At 49.6% G+C, this 25,747-nt stretch overlaps 2 protein-coding genes across 9 annotated transcripts in view; one reads left to right on the forward strand and one right to left on the reverse strand.

The window, feature by feature from the left end:
• The window catches only part of TXNL4B (thioredoxin like 4B), a 9,248-nt gene extending 3,901 nt beyond the window's left edge, over nt 1-5,347 (reverse strand). For 3 of the 6 annotated variants that reach the window (XM_017953511.3, XM_009196794.4, XM_009196792.4), the window contains exons 1-4: nt 4,240-4,511; nt 3,827-3,980; nt 2,324-2,488; nt 791-942 (exon numbers count right to left, since the gene is read on the reverse strand). In XM_017953511.3, coding sequence (XP_017809000.1) covers nt 791-942; nt 2,324-2,455 — 284 coding nt within the window. In that variant the 5' untranslated portion in view covers nt 2,456-2,488; nt 3,827-3,980; nt 4,240-4,511. The other 3 variants (XM_021932123.2, XM_021932121.2, XM_021932124.1) reach the window with 3 other exon arrangements.
• On the forward strand, nt 4,440-23,753 carry DHX38 (DEAH-box helicase 38). Of its 3 annotated transcripts, none has more exons than XM_003917124.5 (27): nt 4,440-4,922; nt 6,991-7,332; nt 7,675-7,862; nt 8,524-8,628; nt 9,506-9,653; nt 9,787-9,905; nt 10,064-10,140; nt 10,592-10,747; nt 11,294-11,455; nt 11,930-12,037; nt 12,345-12,457; nt 13,918-14,055; nt 14,446-14,632; nt 14,790-14,975; nt 15,331-15,471; nt 15,862-15,972; nt 16,067-16,183; nt 16,352-16,459; nt 16,837-16,949; nt 18,173-18,381; nt 18,478-18,632; nt 19,056-19,211; nt 19,301-19,435; nt 19,629-19,754; nt 20,245-20,340; nt 21,761-21,882; nt 23,259-23,753. In XM_003917124.5, exons 2-27 carry the CDS (start codon nt 7,007-7,009, stop codon nt 23,341-23,343), a joined length of 3,687 nt encoding a protein of 1,228 aa, XP_003917173.3. In that variant the 5' UTR covers nt 4,440-4,922; nt 6,991-7,006; the 3' UTR covers nt 23,344-23,753. The 3 variants fall into 3 exon arrangements, with proteins under 3 accessions (XP_003917173.3, XP_009195060.2, XP_009195059.2); XM_009196796.3 differs by having other exon boundaries at nt 4,491-4,759; XM_009196795.4 differs by having other exon boundaries at nt 4,533-4,792.
• The last annotated feature ends 1,994 nt before the right edge of the window (nt 23,754-25,747 follow it).

A 25,747-nucleotide genomic window follows, 5' to 3' on the forward strand; every position in this document is an offset into this window, starting at 1 on the left:
AGTTGGCCGTGTTGCCACTCTTTGTTTTGTGACACAATTTCAGGGTCATCATGGTTGGGATGCTCTCCTCTCATCCCATGTTTCTTTTTTGAGATGAAGTCTGGTTCTGTCGCCAGGCTGGAGTGCAGTGGCCGGATCTCAGCTCACTGCAAGCTCCGCCTCCCGGGTTCACACCATTCTCCTGCCTCAGCCTCCCGAGTAGCTGGGACTACAGGCGCCCGCCACCTCACCCGGCTAGTTTTTTGTATTTTTTTGGAGAGACGGGGTTTCACCGTGTTCGCCAGGATGGTCTCGATCTCCTGACCTCGTGATCCACCCGTCTCGGCCTCCCAAAGTGCTGGGATTACAGGCTTGAGCCACCGCGCCCGGCCAACCAGTCCAAAAGTTTAAGAACAATTACGTATTTTGTTTCAAATGAAATTTCTGGGAAAATTTTAAGAGTTCTTGATTTAGTTAACATAGCTATTTTATATTTTATAGACTTATGGATGGTAATGCTTCGCAAACTGTACTATTTCTTCATACTTAAGTTGGAAATTAAAATTTGACAAACCATGTGTATGCACCATATTTTTAATTAAAAAAATAAATAAAATTTGACAATCATACCTGAAACACTGTCATTTTGTAGCAAGGCTTTGCATAAAAAATTAGAGAGTGCATCAATTGAGGAAACAGTGCTGATACAAGACTCACAGAGTCAACATCACATGCAAATAGGCAAGCCACTGAAACTGCTTAGCAAAGGAAACTTACAAGGTTGCAATAACTTCAGATCAACTGCACTTACCCATAATCCACTTTCATATGCTGCCCATTGAAGAAAAAGACAGTAGACGGAATATAACTGATGTCAAAATACTGTGTATAAACTGGAGTTTGGTCTACATCTACCAGGTATATAGCAGCCATTTTACTTAAGTCAGAATAGGTCTTAGAAAGCTGCAAATGAGAGAGACGAAAGTTACAATATGAGAGGCAGCTAATGTTTCTTCTGTGAAACTTGTTACTACAACAGAGTATTTTGTTTGAAAAAAACTCCTGGGCCAACAATGCAGCCCTTGTGGCTCCCACATTAGACACAAGGTAACCCCATCCTCCAGAGTCTCATTCCCTGCAGACGGGGTGAGGAAGGAACCTTGGGAAACTGCATGAGGTTAGGAGGGTGACAGCATGGGAGTATTCTTGTTTATTCATTGCAGAAAGAGACCTAACCCAGAACTAAGACCTCTTCTGGCCATTTCTACTGCTGCCATCCTGTGTAAGAACTAAGCGTAGAAATCCTTGGGGAAAACTGTGAATCTATTTCTTCCTTTAATTTCCTTCTTTGAATGTTTTTATAAAAGTAACCCATGCTCATTTAAAACAACACAACTTAGAAATATGTAATACGGATACTGAAATTCCCTAATGTCTCCTTCCTCCCAATCCTCCCAGAAATGAAAATCACAATTATTAGTAACAGACACTTATATGACATTACTATGTGGTAACTGTCCTAAGTGCTTAACATTTGTTAACCCATTTAATCCTTACAACATTCTTAAAAGGTATATGCTACTAGAGTCCTCATTTTATAGATAGGGAAACTGAGGCACAGGGAGGTAATTTGCCCCAGGTCATACAGCTCCTAAGGAGTAGGGCAGGGATTGAACTTTGGCAGTGTGGCTTCAGTGTCTACATTACCGACTTCTGTGGTATTTCCTCCTCCCTACGGCTGAGGGTAGAATCCTTTTTTCCCCAGGGCTAACACATCACACCCTCATTGTAACCACGGAAATGTGGATTTGTACGCTCAGCTCTTACACGGGATGGCAGCAGTAGAAATGGTGCTAAGAGGTCTTAGTTTTGGGTTAGGTCTCTCTGCATCAGGCACATACTGGAGGCAGCAAACGAGACAAGATTATTTGCAGCTACAGAAAACTGAGTTCAAATCTCAGCTCTGCAATATAGTGGATCTGTGCCTGTGGGAAGTTACTTGACCTCTCTGGCATTTTCTCTCCCACTGGCAAATGGGGCTACTATTATCTTACTATTGTAAGCACTGAAAAGATAGTGTTCACAGATGCTTGTTAATAGTTTTTTGCTCTTCCATTGCCTTGTTGGTGAAACAGCATTGACAGCTTCTAGTGGGTAAGGACATCCAAGACAGATTCAGCACACACAGATTTGGGGGTTTGGCTCAGAACAGGCACACAATCAGCTCTTAGTGAACTAAATGAGCAGCCATATACCCAACCCTGACTACTCCCTCTCATGTACTATTCAGATGCTGAAGTAAGAATATAGATTATTAATAAAAACCACTTAGACAGTCACTTACAATATCATCTAGCTGCAGACAGACAGGATCTTCATCTCTTCCAAACCTGAGCACCAACACCTTCTCAGCAGTACTTTTTATCGCCTGGTCTACTTCCTTTTTGCTAGTCAGCTTGGGCAGCAGGAAGCTCATCCTGAGATAACCCAAATGTGAATCCTGTCACTCCTGAAATAAAGGTGCAAAGTTTAAAGATAGTTTAGATTAAGTGTGTGAGCCCTCATTAAAAAAAACTAATCCACAGAGTAGCTAATGCATTCACATGGTATAAAAGAAACATCATAGAAAGGTAATATTGTGGAGTTTCCCTCTCCTTGTCCCTGCTCCTTGTGCCCTGTTTTCATTGCTCCCTCCCCCGGGCCAGATAAGTGCTTTCATTAGTTTCTCATGTATTTTTCAGAGTTTTGTTATGCATTCACAAAAAAATACAAATATGTGTTCCTACATTTTTTCTCTCCCTCTCTCTCCCCCCAAAAGATAGCCTAGTCTATCAATGTTTCAGCAAGAAAGCGATGACACTCTGAACTTTGGTAATTTGAAAGCAGTTTAATTAAGGCAGTTGTAGAAAAACAACAGGGTAAAGTGTACTACTTTGGGGCTAGTAACACCGGGATGCTATACCCATCCTTAGGCCATGGGAGGAAGGAGCCATGGGAGGAAGCAGTTATAAGAATTGTGTGGCAAAAAGAGGTGAGTGGAGAGGACAGTGTATAGGAGGGTGGCCTGCTGTTAAGTGTTGCGGCCACTCTCCTCCCTCCCTCCGACCTCTGCTCGTGAAACCACTGGCTGACTTCAACTGGAACCAGAGGGCAGGGGCCTGTTGAGGCAGGCAAACCTCCCCATCCCAGAGCAGTCTAGAGGAGGATGAAGAATGGCTGTGGAGGGACCAATGGCAGATGTTCAGCGCACACACTTTATCTACTCTTCTGCACTTTTCATTATTTCAAACCTAACCTATGAAAATTGCCCCATACCTCTATATAGAAAACATCCATATTCTTTGTCATGGCAGCATATTATTTCTTGCATGTGTTGTTACACATTTTAAACAGTCGTTTATTGTGTACATTATATTATTACAAAACCTGGCTTAAAGATTCTAGGTGCACCTCATTACATGGCAAACAGATCAGTTAAGAGTGTGTGTGAAAACTACAATTCCATAAACAAATAATAAAATGCTGAGGTACAAGGGGCTTAATCCAACCCCGTCATTTTACAAACTAGCTTGCTTACAGTTGCACTTCCTGTTACAACGACAAGGACTAGAATACAGGCCACCAACTTTCTAGTCCAAAAGAAGAGGTACAAATGGACAGTAAATACATTTGAAAAGTTAAGCTTTACTAGTAAATTAAAAGATATGTTTACAAAGTCACTGAATTGGCGAAAATTAAACAAGACAGTGGCACACAATAATGGCAAGAGTATGAATGTAGGGGCAGACACAGGGAGTCCCTACAGGAATGCAGGCACAAAATCTTTCTGGAAAGAAAGGGAACATACTCTTTGACCAATAACTCCACTGCTTTCCTCTCTCCCTCTCTTTTCCTGAGACGGTGTCTCGCTATGTTGCCCAGGTTGGTCTCAACTTCCCAGGCTCAAGCAATCCTCTCGCCTCAGCCTCCCGAGTAGCTGGAATCTGAGCCGCGGGCCACAACTGCAGAAACACCAAAAAAAGAAAAAAACTTTGAACTCACTTTTGTACAAAACATTATTACAATGTATTCCACAAAAACAACTGGAAATAAATATCCCCAAACACCATCATTAGTCACCTCTGCGTATGAAGGCACGGGTGATTTTTATTTACAGCGGGGCGCGCATCTCTCATTTTCCAAAATATCCGATGTATGTATTTAAAGTCACCTGTGTTACGCTGCTCCTGGCCCACACGCGCTAGGGACCGTAGCACTTACCTTACTCGTCCACGCCGCCTCCCTCCCTTCCACTTTGTGACTGTCGGCAACCCCTTCTCGGAAGAGCCCGGGCGCGGACGGCTCCTTTCATCAGCCCCAAGCCGGGCAGAACCCTAAGGCCAAGTCACCCAGGACCTGTTGCCTAGCAACCCTTGTGGCCCCGCTAACGGGAAGGAAGCCGAATAGAAAACGCACAAGCACAGAAAAGAAACTCCCGGTCGTCGGTCGGCCCCCGCTCAACAGCCCAATAAACAGAAGGGCTTCTAGTCACCGCCCACCTTACTCGGCTCTGACCGGAAGCTAGGCGTCACCTCCGCCAGTGTTAAAGATGGTCGACCTTTTTCCCCTCCTTTTCCTGCCCCCAGACTAGAGGCGGGATGTCGTCTTTTAGACTGTGATTGGTCACAAGGAGACTCGGAAGTGTCTCTGATCAGAGCCCCAGAGGAGGCCTTGAGAGCCTGTTGGCGTTCCGTTCCACACTTGGATCCAGGAATCGGCGTGTTCCAGACTGCTCTCTATGGTAGCTTTGGGCGGATAGAGGGGACCGCGCAAGGTATTAAGGGACAATAATGGCCGCTTTCAAGGTGTGGATTTTGGCTCCTTGAGCCTGTCTAAGCGAGGGGTGGCAGCGCCGGCGCCCCAAAATCCGGGACAGAAGGGTCCCAAGAGTCGCGCTTGGTGAGGTGAGAGTCCCTTCTTCCTTCCTGGCCTGCTCTTCTATAATCATGGCGGCTCCAGGCAGCGGATATTGGTTCCCTGCCTAGGTCCGGGCCCCAGTTTGGGGAGTTCCTCTGTCGTCCCTGTCACCCAACTTGCCTTACTCACCTCAGGGATGCTGCACCCGTCCTGCCCGCCTTGGCCTTCCTCCTTGCTCTGGTCAAATCCTGCTGCCTGGAGCGGCCTCGCCGAGATCCAGGAATGCTGCCTGGAGTGGCCTTGCTCCCTCTCCTAGGCCTCCGCTGTAACCCGCCCCAGACTGTCTCCGAGCCCGAGTAGGACTCCTTGTGTCTTCCTCTGCTCTCTCACAGTGTTGTTTATACCAGGCAATCTGGTGGGCGATCTCTTCTACTAGAATGTCAGCTTCAGGTGGGCGGGGATTTTTGTCTTGTTCTCTTCTCTGTTGCTGTCTCCGAGAACAGCAATTGGCTCAGGGACGCCCTCAGTGAATAATTGTTGAATGCGTGAATCTAGGTTCTTTCTTCCCTGGCTTTCTCGTACCCCTTGTAGTTTCTTTGCCATTAATTCTTCTCAAGAATCTTGCTCTTTAGCTCTTATTTGTTCTTCTCAGCAGCTAGTTAAGTCCTGTCTGGCTGCCTCCTTGTCCTGTGTTGCTGGAATCTTCCTTTGCTGTCTCCAGAAATGTTTGGGTTTCTGTTCTCCTTTAATAAGTTTAAATTAATTCATTTTTAAGTTTATCAAACGCTTATTTTGCTAGACATTGAGCTACAGCAGTCAACGACACATCCAGTGTTCTCTCACCTGTGTAGAATGGCAGTCCAGGGTACATTTCCTAGTTTAGACAACTATTGAGCAGAGCCTGTATATCTTTATTTTCTTGTGTGGATTTCCTCGCATATGTACAGATGTCACCAATATGCAGCTTTCTTTTTTCTGTTCTGCTTGATGGCATTTTCAAAATGTAACTCTTGTTTCTGCATTAATATTATGTGTCCAGTCTGTTTGGCAGTACTCTATAGAGCTGTGCATTTAATTAGAGTTTGGTAAAAAATTCTGGATTCTGGTGGCACCTCCTTTGCTTTGCTAACTTGTTGGAATGAGAAGAATTATCCAAGCACCCAGAACTGGTATATGTTCATGAGTGGCAGATGTGTAGTGAGAGGTAAAGAGAAGCTTGTTCCAACTTGAGTGCCAGAAGTCTTGTAGCCACTTAAATACTTCTCAGTAACACCTTTTCCTAACCTAGTATTTCTCATAAATATTTTTGGTAAACCTGGATTGTTATAAAACTGATTTTGGCTGCTGTGAGTAAATTGTTTTCTGTAAAACGCAGCTAGGCTAAGAAAAGCCACTAAAGTATGGAGAACATGGATGGTAGCCTTCTGCCCCATCTCCATGCTGCTGTACCTGTTGTTTAAAGAGAGGAGGAGGTAGAACTCATGTAAAGAATGGGTGAGGGACCAACAGTATATAGGAGGATAGCAAATAATATAATGTAGCAGTTACATTTATGTTAACTCTTATGGTTACATAAAGAGCTACTCTTTATGGTTTCACATACACTTTTTGTTTGATTCTCACAATAGCTTCATGGATTAGATAAAGTAAAAATTATTTCCATTTAATAGATATGAAATTATGGTTAAACAAAGATTAAGTTATTTACTTACCATCATACAGGTAGAAAGTATCAAGAGCCTGGTTTCTAATTGAGGTTTCTGACTCAAATTTAGTGGTATTTTCCCTATACCCCTGTTACAGATGACATCAGGCTCTAGAAAGTATCCCTTAGTGAGGCCTTTTATTGCCTCTTGGATCCTTGTGGGGGGTGGGGAGGAATATATGGGGTGTGTGTGTACCTATTTTGGTGTTTGTTGGGGGTTAGAATAGGAGGATCTTTGGAGATTGTCAGTGACTTGATGGAAAGGTCTTGGAGAGAGGCAGCAAAAGTAGTCCTGGTCTTAGGGGGAGATGGGAAAGGTTAATCACCTAAATATAACCATAACTGCATTTATTCTGGGATATGGTAGAGCTGAGCCTTTTCCAGTACCAAATGGTTTGCCTTCCTTCCAGAGAAATTCCAGATCCTATGATGGGGGACACCAGTGAGGATGCCTCCATCCATCGATTGGAAGGCACTGATCTGGACTCTCAGGTTGGCGGTCTTATTTGCAAGACCAAAAGTGCGGCCAGCGAGCAGCATGTCTTCAAGGCCCCTGCTCCCCGCCCTTCATTACTGGGACTGGACTTGCTGGCTTCCCTGAAACGGAGGGAGCGAGAAGAGAAGGACGATGGGGAGGACAAGAAGAAGTCCAAAATCTCTTCCTACAAGGACTGGGAAGAGAGCAAGGATGACCAGAAGGATGCCGAGGAAGAGGGCGGTGACCAGGCTGGCCGAAATATCCGGAAAGACAGGTAAAGGCCTTAGGAGGGGTTAGCCCATAGGGAAGCAAATGGAGGCTGGAAAATAACATCTCATGTTTATCTCTCAGTTTTCCTGTTGGAGATTTAGAGCTTTATGATTTTATTTTGATTCTGTAATATTGAAGGTAGGTAGGAGTTTGTGGGGAAAAACAAAGGTGACTAAAGACTAGATGGTAGAGGTTAGAAATGCCTTGGGTTGTTGCCATATATGAGCCTGCTGTCCCAGGGAGAGAAAGTGGAAAAGGAAAGATCACTTGTTTGGACAGCCAAAGGTTTTAGGGCAGAGTTTTTCTCCTATAGAGGGGCCCTTACCAGTTGCTCTCCCTGTTTCAGACATTATCGATCTGCCCGGGTAGAAACTCCATCCCATCCAGGTGGTGTGAGTGAAGAGTTTTGGGAACGCAGTCGGCAGAGAGAGCGGGAGCGGCGCGAACATGGTGTCTATGCCTCATCCAAAGAAGAAAAGGATTGGAAGAAGGAGAAATCGCGGGATCGAGACTATGACCGCAAGAGGGACAGAGGTAAACTGTCCAGCACATTTCCTGTTGTCCATTAGCATTTGAATAAATGTGTCAGCCTTTTTCTTGTTGCAGGAGTCTTTGCAACACCCATTAGTTAGGGAGTCCTGTTTGCGTGATGTCCGCCTGAGTGGTTTTGACCCTGTTGGGATTGGGAATAGTAGTTGAAGAAAAGAACTGTTGCCTGTAACATAGGTGCTCTCCTTGAGTGTGTGGTCTTTGTTTTATTATGATAAAGGAGATAATGGGTAAATATGTACAAGAGACCAGCGTTTCTAATAGTATTGGTGATAGAGAAAGGACAGTGCTATGGAACAAAGCTAGACAAAAAAAAATCCAATGCTGTGTTTGCTCAGTATTAAGTTTTATAGCTGATAGAATTATAACTATTAAAAAAAAAGATTTACTGTAAACTTGTACTATTATTTTTTGAATTTTTGCTAGAAAATAACTGTTACTGTGGGTTTGAAACTTTCTAGGCAGTAACTATTTTTCCCCCTTGGGAGAATGGGCATAGGTGAGTTTCAGGAGTCTACGGATCACATTCGAGCAGTGCAGGTTGCACCTGTGAGTGAGTGGGCAGCCTATGTCCTTTCTCTAGGGTGAAGATGGGTGTACCTTAGGATGGGGTGCATGTTTTTAAGCTTTGTGTGACTCTTCATAGATGACCGGGATAGAAGTAGGCACAGCAGCAGATCGGAGCGAGATGGAGGGTCAGAGCGTAGCAGCAGAAGAAATGAGCCTGAGAGCCCACGACATCGACCTAAAGGTAGACTCACTGTTTTGGTGGCTTGTGAGGATTCCAGTGTATAAAAGGCAGAGTGAGTGACTCTTGTCTTCAGGGAGATTGCTGAGGCATTGAGTCAGAATTCCCGATTCCACCATGAACATCTTGGGATAGTTGGTTCTGAGTCAGGTGGGCACGGCTCTGCACTTGGGGTGGATATGGTTCCTGTAAGGTGAGAGGCTGGTTTGCTGAATGGCCAGTTTTCCAAATGGCAGGAAAGAATAGGGAGTTGGAGGTAGAAGGGTTTATTAAAAAGAACTATTTATATCCCAGAGGGGTGTGTTTGTAGAGATAAAGTAAATATCCCTTAAAATGTTGTCATAAACACAGAATGAAAACTGGACCATTGGCCAGGTGCAGCGGCTCATACCTGTAATCCCAGCACTTTGGGAGGCCGAGGCAGGCAGATCACTTGAGGTCAGGAGTTCGAGACCAGCCTGGCCAACATGGTGAAACTCCGTTCCTAGTAAAAGTACAAAAATTAGCCTGGGGTGGTGGCGGGCACCTATAATCCCAGCTATTTGGGAGGCTCAGGCAGGAGAATCACTTGAACTGGGAGGCTGACGTTGCAGTGAACCAAGATCACACCACTGTACTCCAGCGTGGGTGACAGAGCGAGACTTCCTCTCAAAAAAAACAAAAGAAACAAAAAAAACAAAAAGAAAAATATATCCTGGACCACTAAAAATTGAGATATCTTAAAAAACTGTCAAAACCGATCTTACCCATTATAGATACATGCAAGGTTTAGAAATAGTAAAAGAAGTAAATTTGGGGAATTTACTTTTGGCCACTGGTTCTAGAGCCATGTCATGGTTAAGTGAGATGTTTCCTGTGGATGTGTCTTCTGTGGCCCCAGATGCAGCCACCCCTTCGAGGTCTACCTGGGAGGAAGAGGACAGTGGCTATGGCTCCTCAAGGCGCTCCCAGTGGGAATCGCCCTCCCCGACGCCTTCCTATCGGGATTCTGAGCGGAGCCATCGGCTGTCCACTCGAGATCGAGACAGGTGATGTTCCGGGCAGAGCAGCCCAGTTTCGCTGGGTGGCGGTAAGGAGCCTCGGCAGGGAGAGCAGATGGCGGCCAGTAGGACGTGGCTTAGCTCAGTGACAGTTTTGTGATGCTGGTGCTGCTGTTCCCAGGTCTGTGAGGGGCAAGTACTCGGATGACACGCCTCTGCCAACGCCCTCCTACAAATACAATGAGTGGGCCGATGACAGAAGACACTTGGGGTCCACCCCACGTCTGTCCAGGGGTCGAGGTGAGGCCTGGGGGGCAGGAGGCAGAAGAGCAGGCTTGCTCGCCCTAGCGAGGATGAGCAGGGGCTGCCCTTCTGGAGCTGCGTGGCCCTGCAGATCTGTCCGGGGCCGCTGGGGATAGGCCAGGGCGTGGACTGACCTGCTCCCTGTGCTCCTCCAGGAAGACGCGAGGAAGGCGAAGAAGGAATTTCATTTGACACGGAGGAGGAACGGCAGCAGTGGGAGGATGACCAGAGGGTAAAACTTTGTATCTCTGAGGGGCTGATCAAGGCTGGTGGCCGTCTGTAAATGGGTGACCCTCTAGCAGGACTGGGCTTTGATGAGGGTGCACCTGAGCCCTGTTCAGCCCCGATGCCCTGGAGTCTCTTTGCAGAGGCATAGGCGGCAGGGTGAACCCTGTCACTCACTGCAGTAGGCTGACCTAACTTTTCTGTTATGTGTTGGTGCCACCATGTGGTAACTCTAAGAAGTGCTGTTGTGATGGGCTGCCCTCCAGTCCTGTGTAGTCTCCCACTGTGGTTCTCCTCCAGACAGCACGTGGCTGCAGGGTGGCCTCTCCAACACCCCTCACAAGGGTAGCTCCACTGTAGTAGTGACTTCCTACCACACGTCCCCTCCTCTGTTGGCCATGTCTCGTGCATAAACTTGATCTGTCCCTCACTCCCTTGCTTCACCTCCTGCCCTGCAGCAAGCCGATCGGGATTGGTACATGATGGACGAGGGCTATGATGAGTTCCACAACCCACTGGCCTACTCCTCTGAGGACTATGTGAGGAGGCGGGAGCAGCACCTGCATAAACAGAAGCAGAAGCGCATTTCAGCTCAGCGGAGACAGATCAATGAGGTGAGGCAGCCTGCAGAAGTTGGAGCAGATTCAGAGCTGGCGGTAGAGCACGTGGGGAAGCAGCAGGTTATGCCCAAGTGAGGGCAGCACAGCTTGTGCCCTGATTGCCGAGAGGACCAGATCCTCTGGAGGTGGAAGAGAAATGGGTGATGAGCCTTTTAGTAGCTTAAGGGAAGCCCTGGCTCATACTTCTCTCTTTTGCAGTACTTCCTTGAGGGAAGGTACTGTTGAAGGGAGCAGGTGCATTGGGACCTGCCTCTGTGGTCTGTGTTCTTTGTGTCTCTGATGTGGGCTAGGGGTGCTTACCATTCATATGTCCATCTAGAGGTTCTGATTTAGATGAAAGGTGCTGCTTCTTAGAACAAAGTCCTGCAGGTGATTTGGGATCAGTTCCTCTTCTGTCTTTGGAGCTGTGGGTAGAGGCCTGTGACATCTTTGCAGCCACCAGTGGCCTTCTGTCAGGACTTGATATGTGGACACCTCGTAACCTTTCAGGACGACCTTTGGGGTGGAAATTTGAATATGGCTCCCATTGTGTCCTCACAGGATAACGAGCGCTGGGAGACAAACCGCATGCTCACCAGTGGGGTGGTCCATCGGCTGGAGGTGGACGAGGATTTTGAAGAGGACAATGCAGCCAAGGTGCATCTGATGGTGCACAATCTGGTGCCTCCCTTTCTGGATGGGCGGATTGTCTTCACCAAGCAGGTGAGGCTCCTCTGTGGCCAGGGACAAGACAGCTCAGAGAGACCTGATGTGGGCCAGGTGCAGTGACTCATGCCTGTCATCCTCGCACTTTGGGAGGCTGAGGTGGGTGGATCATTGGTGACCAGGAGTTCAAGACCAGCCTGGGCAATATAGTGAAACCCATCTCAAAAGTACAAAATTAGCTGGGCGTGGTGGCAGGCACCTGTAGTTTCAGCTACTTGGGAGGCTGAGGCCGGAGAATTGCTTGAACCTGGGAGGCAGAAGCTGCAGTGAGCAGAGATCACACCACTGCACTCCAGCCTGGGTGACAGCGAGACTCTGTCTCAAAATGAAAAAAAAAAAAGGCCTGATGTGGAGACAGGAAAAAGAGAAGGGGAAAAATAGTCCCTGTACCATGAGAGTATGGCAGTCCCTTTCACAGGCAGGACTCCTGCTGATTTTAATGGGCATTGCTCTTTCTACCCACCGCTGCAGCCGGAGCCGGTGATTCCAGTGAAGGACGCCACTTCTGACCTGGCCATCATTGCTCGGAAAGGCAGCCAAACAGTGCGGAAGCACAGGGAGCAGAAGGAGCGCAAGAAGGTTGGTTTCTTGTCACCGGGGCTGGGAAGTCTATGTGTATTTTTTTCTTTTTTCTTCTTTTCAAAAGTCTTATTAGGCCCACAGATAGAAGGTAGGAGTCCCCTCTATCAAGTCCTTAGTCATGACAGCTGCGGGGCCTGGTGTTGGGAGAGCTGGAGGCTTGAGGCTCGGAATGCGTGGTTAGTGCCACCAGCGCCCTGGAGGAGTTTACCACCTGCAGGGTGAAGCCTGCTGTCCCCTGGGATTGATTTTCCATTGCCCACAGTCATGTGGCAGGATGGAACAGACTGACCTTTTTCCTTTTCAGGCTCAGCACAAACACTGGGAACTGGCTGGGACCAAACTGGGAGATATAATGGGTGTCAAGAAGGAGGAAGAACCAGATAAAGCTGTGACGGAGGACGGGAAGGTGGACTACAGGTGGGCAGCCTGTGCCAGCAGCGGAGCAGCCTTGTTCCAAAGATGGGGGTCCCGTGCAAGCAGTCGCGGCAGAACTCATTGACTTTGTGGCTCCTGAGTGGGAGACTCTTAGGATGCCTGTCTGCATCTTCCACTCTCTCTGGTCCCTCCATCCTGGTCTCTTCACTGTCTTCCACTTTTCCTAGATGTGATTCCTGCTGCCCCACTGCTTCCTCTGGTACTGGTGTTGTGAGAGAAAGGAGGCCCAGGGAGGTTAAGTAACTTGTCTGAGGTCGCCCAGCTCATCAGTGAGGGAGTCATGATCAGACCCAGGCCGTCCCATATCAGAGCCACTCTGCTGAAATGCCTCCCAGGAGTTCATTGTGGGCCGCTGGGTTTTAGTCCCTTAGATTTCAGTTCACTATAAGAACTGCTTTTAAAAGAGGTTCCAAAATAGAAAGGGTTAGCTTATTGGCCAGTGACTTCTCTGTTCATAGAGGCATCTAAGCAGATGCTGAGTTGGGATTCCTGCGTTGGGCAGGTAGGTGGCTGGACTCATCTGCCCCTCAAGATCCTCATCCTTCGAATGCCATCATGTTCTACTGAGCAGTCATCTGAGTTAATAATTGTCTCTACTCCTGTGTGAAATATCCAGATGAGAAGTTGATACTATTGATCAGCTCTTATTCATCTCTAGTTAACTTAATTCCTTAGGTATTAGTTATTGGGTGACCAGGAGGGACTGGGTGAAATTAGAAATAGGAAGCTCAACAGAGCATGGGGCGGCAGATCAGACAGGAAGTCTCTGGGGAAGGGGTTGGGGAGGAGTCGGTGGACAGTTTGGAGCACCGAACTGGTGTCTTTTTGCCAGGCAGCTTTGAGAAAGTGACAGTGCTCTGCGTCTTGGGTGTGTTCACACATCAGACATTGAGAGCTTTCGGTAGAGGTTGCAGGTTACTGTTGAGTGGGGCTGTTTTCACAATTGTTTGAAAACAAAGCCGTACAGACTATGCTTTCCTGCTGTCCTGCCAAGAGGAGGGAGGAAGTTTGACCCATGTCGTGTGCTCTGCACCCTTACCTCCTCCCAAGGCCTGTGTGGCTATTTTAGCCCTTTAGGTGCTGTGCTGAAATTGCCTGAGGGTATTTTCTAAAAGTTTGTGACCTGGGGATTGATTTCCACTCCTCTTCTGCTCACTCTGTTTTGGTTAGAGGGTTTGCTAGCGTGGTAATCTGTAACTCCTCCGATCCGTGTTCAGCTCTGTTGGACCCTGTGGTGTTGAGTGTGTTGTGGATGATGGATTCTCACATAGCAGCTTCAGTCCTGAGGCCGATGAGAACTGTCTCAGATTCCCTGGCTGCTTTGGTGTCTCAGACTCTTGCCGAAGTCCTCATTCCTGAGCGTAGGAAGAAGGGCAGTAACCCAATCAGGAAGGACAGCATGGGACACCATACAGGGTCTTTAGGCTGCTGTGTGTTCCTAGGACAGAGCAGAAGTTTGCAGATCACATGAAGAAAAAGAGCGAAGCCAGCAGTGAATTTGCAAAGAAGAAGTCCATCCTGGAGCAGAGGCAGTACCTGCCCATCTTTGCAGTGCAGCAGGAGCTGCTCACTATTATCAGGTAACTTCACCCGGGGCCCAAGAATCTAGTGTCAAATCAGGGGTGCCCTTGGTCTCCCATGTTTACCCAGGAGCTCTTTTTCTTTTGTGCATTGCACCCAATGGAGAAGGGAAATAATTTTTTCCTCTGACCTCATGCCTGGGGTACACTGCACAAAGTAACGGGATGGCACCATTTTGTTTTAGCTCACCTGTTTAAACCTCACTATATTCCAGACGTTTCCGGTGGTATCCCAGTAAGAGGCTGTTTTCCCAGTGAAATTCTCCCTTCTAAACTGGCATGCTCCCTGGATAGCTAGTCACGGGGATAGGAGGTAGCGGAGGCTTCTCGAAGGCTGGGCGTTGGCCTTCCACTTTGGCTGATAAGTCCTTTGCCTCCTTGTCCTTGTAGAGACAACAGCATCGTGATCGTGGTTGGGGAGACAGGGAGTGGTAAGACCACTCAGCTGACACAGTACCTGCATGAAGATGGTTACACGGACTACGGGATGATTGGGTGTACCCAGCCCCGGCGTGTAGCTGCCATGTCAGTGGCCAAGAGAGTCAGTGAAGAGATGGGGGGAAACCTTGGTGAGGAGGTGAGTGGGCGTGGGGGCTGAGTCATGTTGTTATTCCCTGGTAGCCTCCACCCATTTGTGCCAAAGGGTGTGATCTGCTAAGACCCGGACCCCAGTACGGGGTGTGCTGGTGGTGAGCCGGTGGCCAGGGCGTCTGAGCCATCTCTCTGACCTCCAGGTGGGCTATGCCATCCGCTTTGAAGACTGCACTTCAGAGAACACCTTGATCAAATACATGACTGACGGGATCCTGCTCCGAGAGTCTCTCCGGGAAGCCGACCTGGATCACTACAGCGCCATCATCATGGACGAGGCCCACGAGCGCTCCCTCAACACTGACGTGCTCTTCGGGCTGCTCCGGGAGGTGAGGGCTATGTGGTTTGGTCTCTCTGCACATGGGGTGTTGACCAGTGCACCACCAGTAGCTAGTGGGGTGCTCCAGGTGGGCTGAGGGGTTCTCCGGCAGGCCAGAGTTTCCTGAGGCCTCTGGTTGCAGAGTTCACATTCGGGTTGTAGTTTATGCTGTTCTTGCCCTGCTGAGGGTGACTCGGGGGTTTTCTGGGCAGTGGCTCCATTGCTTCAGTCTTCAGGATTGGTAAGAATCGAATAGGCCTGTTCGTCAGCTTTGGCTTCTGTTTCCTCGGGGGTGGTGCTAATGGGACTGGGGCAGGAGCCAAGGGTCCCCACCATGGAGGCCTCTCAGCTGCCTCTTCTCTCAGGTGGTGGCTCGGCGCTCAGACCTGAAGCTCATCGTCACATCAGCCACGATGGATGCAGAGAAGTTTGCTGCCTTTTTTGGGAATGTCCCCATCTTCCACATCCCTGGCCGTACCTTCCCTGTTGACATTCTCTTCAGCAAGGTATTGAAGCCACCATGTTACGAACTGACCCTTCCGTGCCATGCACTTCTTTGATGAGAAGCCGGCTGGAGGGTGGGTAGGGGACTGGGTTGGAGAAGATTTCTTGGGGACCATGGGGCAAATGGGGCAGCCTGCAGCTCTGGGGCTCAGGGGGACCAAGGACTCTGCTCTGGGTGAGGTTTCGTTTCATTGTTTCTTTGGGGCTGAAGTACAGGGCCCAGGGAGGCACTGTGCCTTCTTGTGGAGGCCTCGCAGTCAGGCCCATCTGGAGGTGACCCTTGAAGTCCATGGCTGCAGCCCAGAGCAGTGCCTGGGCCACAGGGCTCCCAAGGGATGCCTGGCCTGCGCTTCTAGTACCTCCCTCTGACTGTGTCCCCACTGCTGTTGCAGACCCCACAGGAGGATTACGTGGAGGCTGCAGTGAAGCAGTCCTTGCAGGTACACCTGTCGGGGGCCCCTGGGGACATCCTTATCTTCATGCCTGGCCAGGAGGACATTGAGGTGCGTGCCTTGGTCACGACTGTGATGAGTGGGTGTGTCCTGCATATGAAAGGTTAGGGTTCCAGTGTCTCACAGCTTCTCCCTGGGCTCTCAGGTGACCTCAGACCAAATTGTGGAGCATCTGGAGGAACTGGAGAATGCACCTGCCCTGGCCGTGCTACCCATCTACTCTCAGCTGCCTTCTGACCTCCAGGCCAAAATCTTCCAGAAGGTGTGACAGCAGGAATGTCCAGGAATGGCTTCTGGAGTTCTCTAAAGGAAGCGAGAGGGGATGTGACTGTCCTGGCAAGGGGTGGGCTAGGAGGTGGGCTTTTCCCCCTCGTGGAGCCTTTCCTGTCTCGAGGGACTCATTTTTCCCTCCCTGTATGTCCTGCTCTAGGCTCCAGATGGCGTTCGGAAGTGCATTGTTGCCACCAACATTGCCGAGACGTCTCTGACTGTTGATGGCATCATGTTTGTTATCGATTCTGGTTATTGCAAATTAAAGGTAAGAGAAGACATGGGAGGCAGGGCCTGGGTCTTCACCAGAAGCTAACTGAGCTGCGGGATGGGAAGCCAGGGCCTTGCTCTGGCCCTGGGATGCGGGGAGCGCGTGGAAGTGGTGGTGGTGGTAGGAGGCTCACATTGACTCACTGTGCTTGGTTCATTTAACTCGTCTACCTCGATGAGGTAGATAATTTAACAGTAGAGCTCACAGAGCTGGTGTTTGTGGGGAAGACTTCTTCAGGTGTTCATGAGAACATTTCTAGAGGCTCCTAGCTCTTCCTCTGCCATGTGTAGCAACCAGGGCTTGCCTTTGTCTCAGGCCTACCTCCACTTTCCCTTCACTCTGTCCTTTGTCAGCTCTTTGCCATCCCCTCCTAGGTCTTCAACCCCAGGATTGGCATGGATGCTCTGCAGATCTATCCCATTAGCCAGGCCAATGCCAACCAGCGGTCAGGGCGAGCCGGCAGGACGGGCCCAGGTCAGTGTTTCAGGTAGGAGCCCTGTGCTAGCCTGCTTTCCGGGGCAGCGCCGGGGTTGCTGAGCATGGAACCTGGGCGGGGGCGGGCAGGATGCTGGCCCTAGAGTTGGTCCCCAAGGCTGGAAGCTGCTGGCAGGGCTGCCGCTTGTTAGTCCTTTCATCCTATGCTACTGAGGAAGGAAGGAGTGGCTTTCCAGGGAGCTCTGAGGTCTGAGGCCAACTTACATGGATGTAGGTAGACTTGCAGGTAATTACAGCCTGCCTCCCTTCAGAGGGTAGGTCTGGACAAATGATGCCGTTGGTTCTTTATTTCTATTGTTCTCTTTCCCCGTTTTCTTTCTTTTTTTTTTTTTTTTCCAATTAGAGACAGAGTCTTGCTCTGTCACCCAGGCTGAAGTGTGGTGGTACAATCACGGCTCACTGCAGCCTTGATCTCTTGCACTCAAGTGAGCCTCCCACCTCAGCCTCCCAAGTGGCTGAGATTGCAGGCAGGCACCACCACACCTGGCTAATTTTTTTCATATTTTGTAGAGATGGGGTCTTGCTATATTGCCCAGGCTGGTATTGTGAACTTCTGGCTTAAAGCAATTCTCCTGTCTTGGCCTCCCAAAGTGTTGGCATTAGAAGCGTGAACCACTGTGCCTGGCTCTCTGCCCCTTTTTTGTTCCAATTAAAAAAAAAATGTATTCACTATAGAGCATTAGTGACTATAGAAAAATATAAAGAAAATAAAACCCAGCCATGATTCTAGTCCCAGGCCCATTGGTTCCAGAAATGAAACAGATGGCTGGGCACGGTGGCTCATGCCTGTAATCCTAGCACTTTGGGAGGCCGAGGCGGGCAGATCACAAGGTCAGGAGTTCAAGACCAGCCTGGCCAATATGGTGAAACCCCATCTCTACTAAAAATACAAAAATCAACTGGGCGTGGTGGTGGGTGCCTGTAGTCCCAGCTACTCGGGAGGCAGAGGCAGGAGAATCGCCTGAACCTGGGAGGCAGAGGTTGGGCGATAGAGCCAGACTTCGTCTGAAAAAAAAGGAGAAATGAAACAGGTAAGAGGCCCCAGAAGGGCTGAATTGGCAGGCTGGAGTTTTGAATGGGTGGAAGTCAGTGATTCACTGAAGTAGGGGGTGGGGAGAAGAAATGAGAATGTCCTCCCTCCCTGTGGGATTCCATCTGTACTGGCTTGCCGTGGGGTTTCCTTGTGGTGAGAAGATGGGGTCTTCTCCCCGGCAGGCTCTACACCCAGAGCGCCTACAAGAATGAGCTCCTGACCACCACAGTGCCCGAGATCCAGAGGACCAACCTGGCCAACGTGGTGCTGCTGCTCAAGTCCCTTGGGGTGCAGGACCTGCTGCAGTTCCACTTCATGGACCCGCCCCCGGAGGACAACATGCTCAACTCCATGTATCAGCTCTGGATCCTCGGGGCCCTGGACAACACAGGTGAAGTAGCCCCGGGAGCCTCATGGGTGCTGGCGCTTGACTTCCCTCTTCTCTCTACTGTCCCATCAAATATCTGGGTTTGCTCATCTCTCCTAGGTGGTCTGACCTCTACCGGGCGGCTGATGGTGGAGTTCCCGCTGGACCCTGCCCTGTCCAAGATGCTCATCGTGTCCTGCGACATGGGCTGCAGTTCCGAGATCTTGCTCATCGTCTCCATGCTCTCCGTCCCGGCCATCTTCTACAGGCCCAAGGTGGGGCAGCGGCTGGCTCTCCTCTCTCCCCAGAGGGCTCGAGCAAGTGTCGGAAAGGGGAATGGCTTCTCTCTGTATAACTGAAATGGAACAGAGGGCGGAATCAAAGTTTCTGAAGAATGATTTTGCTGTTCTCGGTTAAGCAGGTTGGGGTAGGGGAAAGGAAGGGCTGGGCCAGTGGTTCTCAGGAAATGCTTTGGAAATTTGCAAGAGCATTTTTTATCTTCTGGTATGGTTGCTCTTGCGCCCTCATGTTTTAGAATAGACCTTTTTAAAAATTGTTTTTCTCAAATTGTCAGGGCAACCTGTTGACATGTTTGAAGTTCTATGTGTGGGTAGTTGGTAGTGTTAGAACCTCTGGGATGTGCTCAGTGGGCCTGGACCCCCCTGTACTTAGAGTGAAGGTTCTTTTTCCCTTCCTAGGGTCGAGAGGAGGAGAGTGATCAAATCCGGGAGAAGTTCGCTGTCCCTGAGAGTGATCATTTGACCTACCTGAATGTCTACCTGCAGTGGAAGAACAATAATTACTCCACCATCTGGTGTAACGATCATTTCATCCATGCTAAGGCCATGCGGAAGGTAGGGGTGGTGGATGAGCAGGATATTGGGATGAGGGGAGGGTCAGGAGGGAAGGAGGTCCCTCCTGCCATCTCGGTGTCCTGCCCTAGGTCCGGGAGGTGCGAGCTCAACTCAAAGACATCATGGTGCAGCAGCGGATGAGCCTGGCTTCGTGTGGCACTGACTGGGACATCGTCAGGAAGTGCATCTGTGCTGCCTATTTCCACCAAGCAGCCAAGCTCAAGGTGAGCCCAGGAGCCCAGTGGGCCCCTCCTGGCCTGATACCTGTATGAGGGCAAAGTCATCCTTTCTCCTGGTGTGGTTCTGCAGAGCTGGGCTTCCCCCAGAGGCCGTGTCAAGACAGTGTTAAGGGATGGGGTAGCTGCCCAAATGGGTGGTGTTTTCCTGCCATGGCTACCTGTTGTGTCTCCTCCCTAGGGAATCGGGGAGTACGTGAACATCCGCACAGGGATGCCCTGCCACTTGCACCCCACCAGCTCCCTTTTTGGAATGGGCTACACCCCGGATTACATAGTGTATCACGAGTTGGTCATGACCACCAAGGTGAGTCTTTTCCGAGGCACTTGCATAACGCAGGCCCCCTGTCTGGCCAGGCTTTGAAACCCTTCACTGCCTTCTGGCATGAGCTTTTAGCCTGGGAACCTTAAGGCCACATGCGTTGCTTTGCAGGGTGTGTGAGCTTAGTTTTCATTTGGGGACTTGGGGAGGCTCTGCACAGGGTTGACCTCTAGACTGCAGTGACCTCAGCTGTGCGGGCAGGATCATTCCCCACTTGCTGCTTGGGATGAGCAACTCCTCTTGGTGTCATCAGTAGGATTTTCAGAGAGGTTGGGCGTTTTCTCTTAGACACTAGGGGGCATTTTCTCAGGTGTGGAGGAGTTTGGATGGCAGTATCTGGGGTTTTTCCCTTCCTTGTTTCAGCCTTGCAGGGTCAGGGATTGGCCCCTTCTCATGTGGCTCCTAATTATGGAACCACTCTGGGAGGGACATTGGCCCTCCTGTGACCCTCGCCTCCCTGCCCTTCTGCCCACAGGAGTACATGCAGTGCGTGACCGCTGTGGACGGGGAGTGGCTGGCGGAGCTGGGCCCCATGTTCTACAGCGTGAAACAGGCGGGCAAGTCACGGCAGGTGAGGTTCTGTGCTCTGCGAGGGTGCTGTTTGCTTGTGGGGTCAATGTTCCTTCCACTGGGTATTGCAGAATTGTGATCATCCAACCCACTTACTTCTCTCTGCAGACATAAAGGCTGCGATCTAGCAGGCTGGTCTGTGATTCCCCACCACCCACTCCAAAAACCAAAAAACTCATTATTGAAAAGTCCAAATATTCATAAAAGTGGGAAAAACAGTACAACAGGCCACCATGAATTCAATGCCGTGCCTCTATAATTGTCAACATTCGTTCAGTTTCACTATTCCTACCCCCATCCACACACACCCATTTTTTTTCTGGAATATTTTAAAGCTTATCTCATATATCATATTATTCATCCATAAATACTTGAGTATGTGTCTCTGACTAAAAGGACTTAAAATTTTAAATATAGCATCTGCGCCATTATCACTCATAAAGAAATGAATACTGAATGTCACCTAAGTCTTCAGTCCGCATTTGGATTTCTCCATTTGTCTCAAAGATAACTTCTTATGATCGATTGGCTTGAATTAGGATCCAGACATTGCAACTGCTTATGTGTGTTAACTGTTTCATTCTAGAACAGGCTCCACCCCACGCTTTTTCCATGACATTGATGTATTGGAGCCGCCAGGTCGTTTGTCCTGTCAGATAGTCCGTATGATGTATTTGCCTCATCGCTTGCTCACAGTGGTGTCAACCTGTGCCTGTGTTTCGTGACTTGCTGTAAGCTGGTGATGAGTCCACTCGCTCTATTAGATCCTGGCTCAGCTGTGTGTGGCAGGGATGCCTGCCTGTGGCGCTCTGAACCTCCTCTTAGATGCCTTCAGGAGGTGTGTGAGGTCTGGTGGCCCCACCTTTGCTGTTGGGAGGATGGATGAGGGGCCACAGTGGTGGCAGCCTGCCCCTTCCCTGATAGGTTTCCACTGCTCCTCCATCTCCTTGAGGTTTTAGTGTCTGTCGATAGCCGTCACCTAGATCCATATTTAGGGTTGCAAAATGGTGCTGGGCTTCGGCTTACCCCTTTCGTAGCATCATTCTCCCGACACCAGGCTCTCCTGCATCTTATGCCTGTCAGTTCCAGCCAGCAGGTAACATCTTCCCTGTTTTTCTGTACTTCCTGGCATAGTTGTGAACTTGATTTTTCAAAAAAGAAGGAAATGTAAGTACTTCCTGGACTGAGGGATGACTGAGTTAGGACTGATTGTTCCGTGTTTTGAGTCAATCTTGAGTCAATGAAAAAAGCAGGCCTCAGCTGTAGAAGAGAAGGTAGCTTTGGTACTGGGGCAGGCAGCCATGTGGAGCACTGGGCTGGTGGATGCAGCGCCTGGTTTGTTGCAGAGATTTGGGTGCTGACGAAGCCTCCTTCCTTAGTGGTCCCCAGTAGGCTCAGCCAGGTCTGTCCCTCTTCAATAGGAGAACCGTCGTCGGGCCAAAGAGGAAGCCTCTGCCATGGAGGAGGAGATGGCGCTGGCCGAGGAACAGCTGCGAGCACGGCGGCAGGAGCAGGAGAAGCGCAGCCCCCTGGGCAGTGTCAGGTGAGCTCCAGCCTTGGGACTCTGGCTGGGATGGCACCCATCCCAGGAGGCTGCCAGAGACCAGGCCCTGATGCAGGGTCAGGATTTATGGGAAGGTACATGTGTGAAGGCGAACTGGTGACAGAAGTTGCTTGTGCATTGGGTGGTCACATGGACAGGTGGGAGGAGTTCCCAACAGTTTTAAAGGGGCGACTGTACGCCTGCAACTCCCAGTCATCGGCAGGGATTCAGGGCCTGAGGTGGCCTGGAGTAGCAGAGTGGGTCTCACAGCTTTACTCACAAGCAAGAGGGTTGGAAACCACAGTGCAGTGGGGAGAAGTGCGCCTTGGGCTTCTGTGTCTGTGCTGGTCCCCGGAGTTAGGCCAGACTTGACAGGTCGCAGGCACAGTCCTCCGTGAGACCACCCTCACTTCAGATACCAGCTGCAGGTGTGGACACCATCCTCATTTCCAGCCAACCCTCGACAAATCTGGGGATCCCTGTGGACCCCTGCAGGTTCAGTATTTGCTAGAATGACTTCCAGAACTCCGGAGAGTGCTGTACTTACCATTATAGATTTATTATACCAAAAAGGTACAAATTAAAGCAGCCAAAGGGAGAGATGTATAGAGCAAGGTCTGGGAGGGTCTCAAATGTGAAGCCTCGTTTGTCCTCAGGAACACGTCCCCACATGGCACACTGATGCATGACAGTATGACAGGTTATCGCCAGCCAGGAAGCTCACCTGAACTTCAGTGTCCGGAGTTCTTATCATCGGGGTTCGGTTCCGGTACTTAGGCATGAATGACTGAATCATTGTCACGTGGTAGCGCTCAGCCTCGAGTCCCCTCTCCTCTCCAGAGGTGAGGCTGATAGCACGTGGCTCAGAGCACCCGTGCTACCCCATGCCGAGAGGCCAGCCCGCCTTGAGTCATCTTGTTGGATAAACTCAAGGGGCTCACCAAGTCACCTCATTAGCATAATCTCTCAGAAGAGGGCTGAGGGGCCCCATGAATAGCAGACACTCCAGTCACTTGGGAAATTCCAAGGGTTTAGAGTTGCCTCCCAGGCATTGGGGACAAAGGCAGGCTGCTGTGCAGTTGGAGTGGTGGCAGTGAGGTGGAGGGAAGCTGCCTTTGTAGCTCCCCTAGGGGCTGTGGGAGGAGTTGTTAAAATCTGATCTAAAGCATTTCGGAATGAGTGAGCTTCCTTGATTACATCGCCAGTCGAACATGGGGGCGGCAGGGGAGTGGGAATGTGCCCGGGAGGAGATCCCTCGGCCCCAGAGCTTCCCACCACGGGTTAGGAACAGTAAGTCCTGGGGCTCTGCATCCTCCTGCCCTCCCTGCTGGGGGTCAGGGCACGGTGTTTCCTGATCCCTCCTGCTGTGTCTCCAGGTCTACGAAGATCTACACTCCAGGCCGGAAAGAGCAAGGGGAGCCTATGACCCCTCGCCGCACGCCAGCCCGCTTTGGTCTGTGAGCTGAGGCTGTCCCCAGAGAGGATGGCAGCAGGTATTGGGTCCTGAGCCCTCTGGCGGGAGCCCTGAGGCTGTGGACAAAGCCCTTTCATCTGAGGACTTTCATCTGTGCACATCACGGCCCCCTAGGGCAGTTCCTGCTGGACTAGACTCTGGCAGAGGAGGTGGAGTTCTTCCATGCAGGAGTGTGGTATGGCAGGAGCCGGGCTGCAGAGCATCCGAGATGCTGCCGGGAGGTGGCTGGACCCATTGCATCCAAATAAACTGACCCAGGACGCTTGGCGTATGTGTGACTTGGTTGTGGCTGTGTCTTTTTTAATCCTTGTGTAAAGCAGCAAAAAAGACCTAAAGGGAATTGTAATTTGGTTATAATTCAGGATTTGGAAATAAATTTATTATTTGTAAAACATGACTGCATGTCTGACTTTTTCCTTCACCCCCTTAAATCATGTAGTAAAGGTGGGGGAGGGGGGCAGAAGCCTGCCCTGACTTCCCTTGCATGGGTCGTCCTGGATCCACCCTTATTAATGCACAAGGCAGGCCGAGCTCTGAGGGTGCCCAGCTGCTCCTGAGACGGGGGCAATGGCAGGTCCGCCTTGATGGCCAGGTCGTGGGAGGGAGATGCGCAGGAGTCCGCCCCAGCCTTCCCCGGCGTGGTTTGGCTGCTTGAAAGAGGTCCATGTGATTGCTCTGGATGGCAGAGGGTAAGGGTTGTCCATTGACTGAAAAACAGTGCAAAATGTAGTTTATTCATTTTCATGTAAAAGGTGACCCTTACACCAGAATCACTAGTCTTTTCTCTTCTTAAGCAGTCTCTTAAGTCTGAGGTGGCTTTTTAGGGGTTTGGCCCTTTGCACTAACCATGGTCTGTATGCTGTGATTCCTCCGGGCCAGGCTTCTGCCAGGTGTGCTGGTTGGCAGGTTCTGTGTTGGGGTTGAGTCACAGACAGGATTGGGGCTCAGAAGCACCTTGATACCAGGCCAGTGCCGGCGTGAGCCCTGTGGTGCGTGGCCTGCCGTGCTGTTCTGACCCCTTTCTCCCTCTGTTCCTGGGATTTCCATTTCCATGTTATAACTCAATAAATGTTAAAATGTAAGTCAATTTTGTGGGTGAGCTCAGAGGCCTAGCTTTGCCAGCCAGCACCAGCTACCACTTCTGCCTCCATTCTCCTTACCTCTAGCCCCCTTGGGGGAATGCAGGTGGAAATGGGCTTTTCAGGGCTCCGTAGTGAAGAGAGGGCTGCCAGCACTTTGCCTAGGAAGCCTAATCTAGGCCCTAGGTTGGAGGACTAGGAGAAGTTGGCTGATGTGTGACCTATTTACAGACTCAGGCAATGGAGTAGGAAAAACATTGACGTTCCAGTTAACAGTTATTAATAAGCTGTGACCTTGGTCACAAACTCACTAAGTCCCTTAGATAAAAAGGTCAGAGAGGCTATTAAAACATTGGGTCCAACTCAACCTTCTTATTTAAAAGCAAGGAACACCTGGTGAAGGATACTTGGTACATGTGGGCGCTACAAGAGGAATGGAGGGGTCCCCTGCCCGCAGCAGCTCCCCTTGAATCTGCCGCGGTACTGGAGCTTCTGCTCGAGGCTCTGTCTCTTCTTGTGTTTCCAGTAGTTTTTTAAATTACTGACCCTTTCCATTCAGATCTTCCTTAAAGTTCCTTCCAGCTTTAATATTCTGATTCTGTCTTTTCTTCAGATGGCAACTGATTGTTTTTTTAGAGGTACAAAAGCATACCTATGACAACAGCATGGTCTCTAACTAGCACCACGGCCCCACAGTGGACTCCTGAGTCTGGCCGACACTTGTTATTTTCTGTATTTTTTTAGTGTAGCCATCCTAATGACTGCTATCTCACTGCAGTTTTGATTTGCATTTCCCTAATAATTAGTGGTATTGAGCATCTTTTCATGTGCTTATTATTGGCCATTTGTTTATCTTCTTTGGAGAAATGTCTCAAGTCCTCTTCCCATTTTTTTTTTTTTGCATTGGTAACTTTTTTTTAAATTTTAAATTTCAACTTTTATTTTAGATACAGAGGGTACATGTGCAGGTTCGTTATATGGGTATACTGTGTGATGTGGAGGTTTCAGGTATGGATCCCATCACCCAGGTAGTGAGCATAGTTCCCAACAGGTATTTTTTCAACCCATTTTCCTCTCTCTACTCCCCCAAACCAAGTAGTCCACAGTGTTTATTGTTTCTATATTTATGTCCCTGTGTGCTCAATGTTTAGCTCCCACTTATAAGTGAGAAGAGGTGGTATTTGATTTTCTGTTCCTGCATGAATTAGCTTAGGATTATGGCCTCCAGCTGCATCCATGTTGTTGCAAGGGACATGATTTCATTCTTTTCCATGGCTGCGTAGTACCCCATGGTGTGTATGTACCACATTTC

Source organism: Papio anubis, chromosome 18, assembly GCF_008728515.1.
Source record: "Papio anubis isolate 15944 chromosome 18, Panubis1.0, whole genome shotgun sequence".
NCBI lineage: Eukaryota > Metazoa > Chordata > Mammalia > Primates > Cercopithecidae > Papio > Papio anubis.

Excerpts from the sequence above, each read along its gene's own strand:
- DHX38 (XM_003917124.5), top strand. The coding sequence starts at position 7,007 with ATGATGGGGGACACCAGTGAGGATGCCTCCATCCATCGATTGGAAGGC. Across the intron at positions 14,056-14,445 it reads GAGCTGCTCACTATTATCAG|AGACAACAGCATCGTGATCG; the intron begins GTAACTTCACCC and ends TTGTCCTTGTAG. Across the intron at positions 16,184-16,351 it reads AGGCCAAAATCTTCCAGAAG|GCTCCAGATGGCGTTCGGAA; the intron begins GTGTGACAGCAG and ends GTCCTGCTCTAG.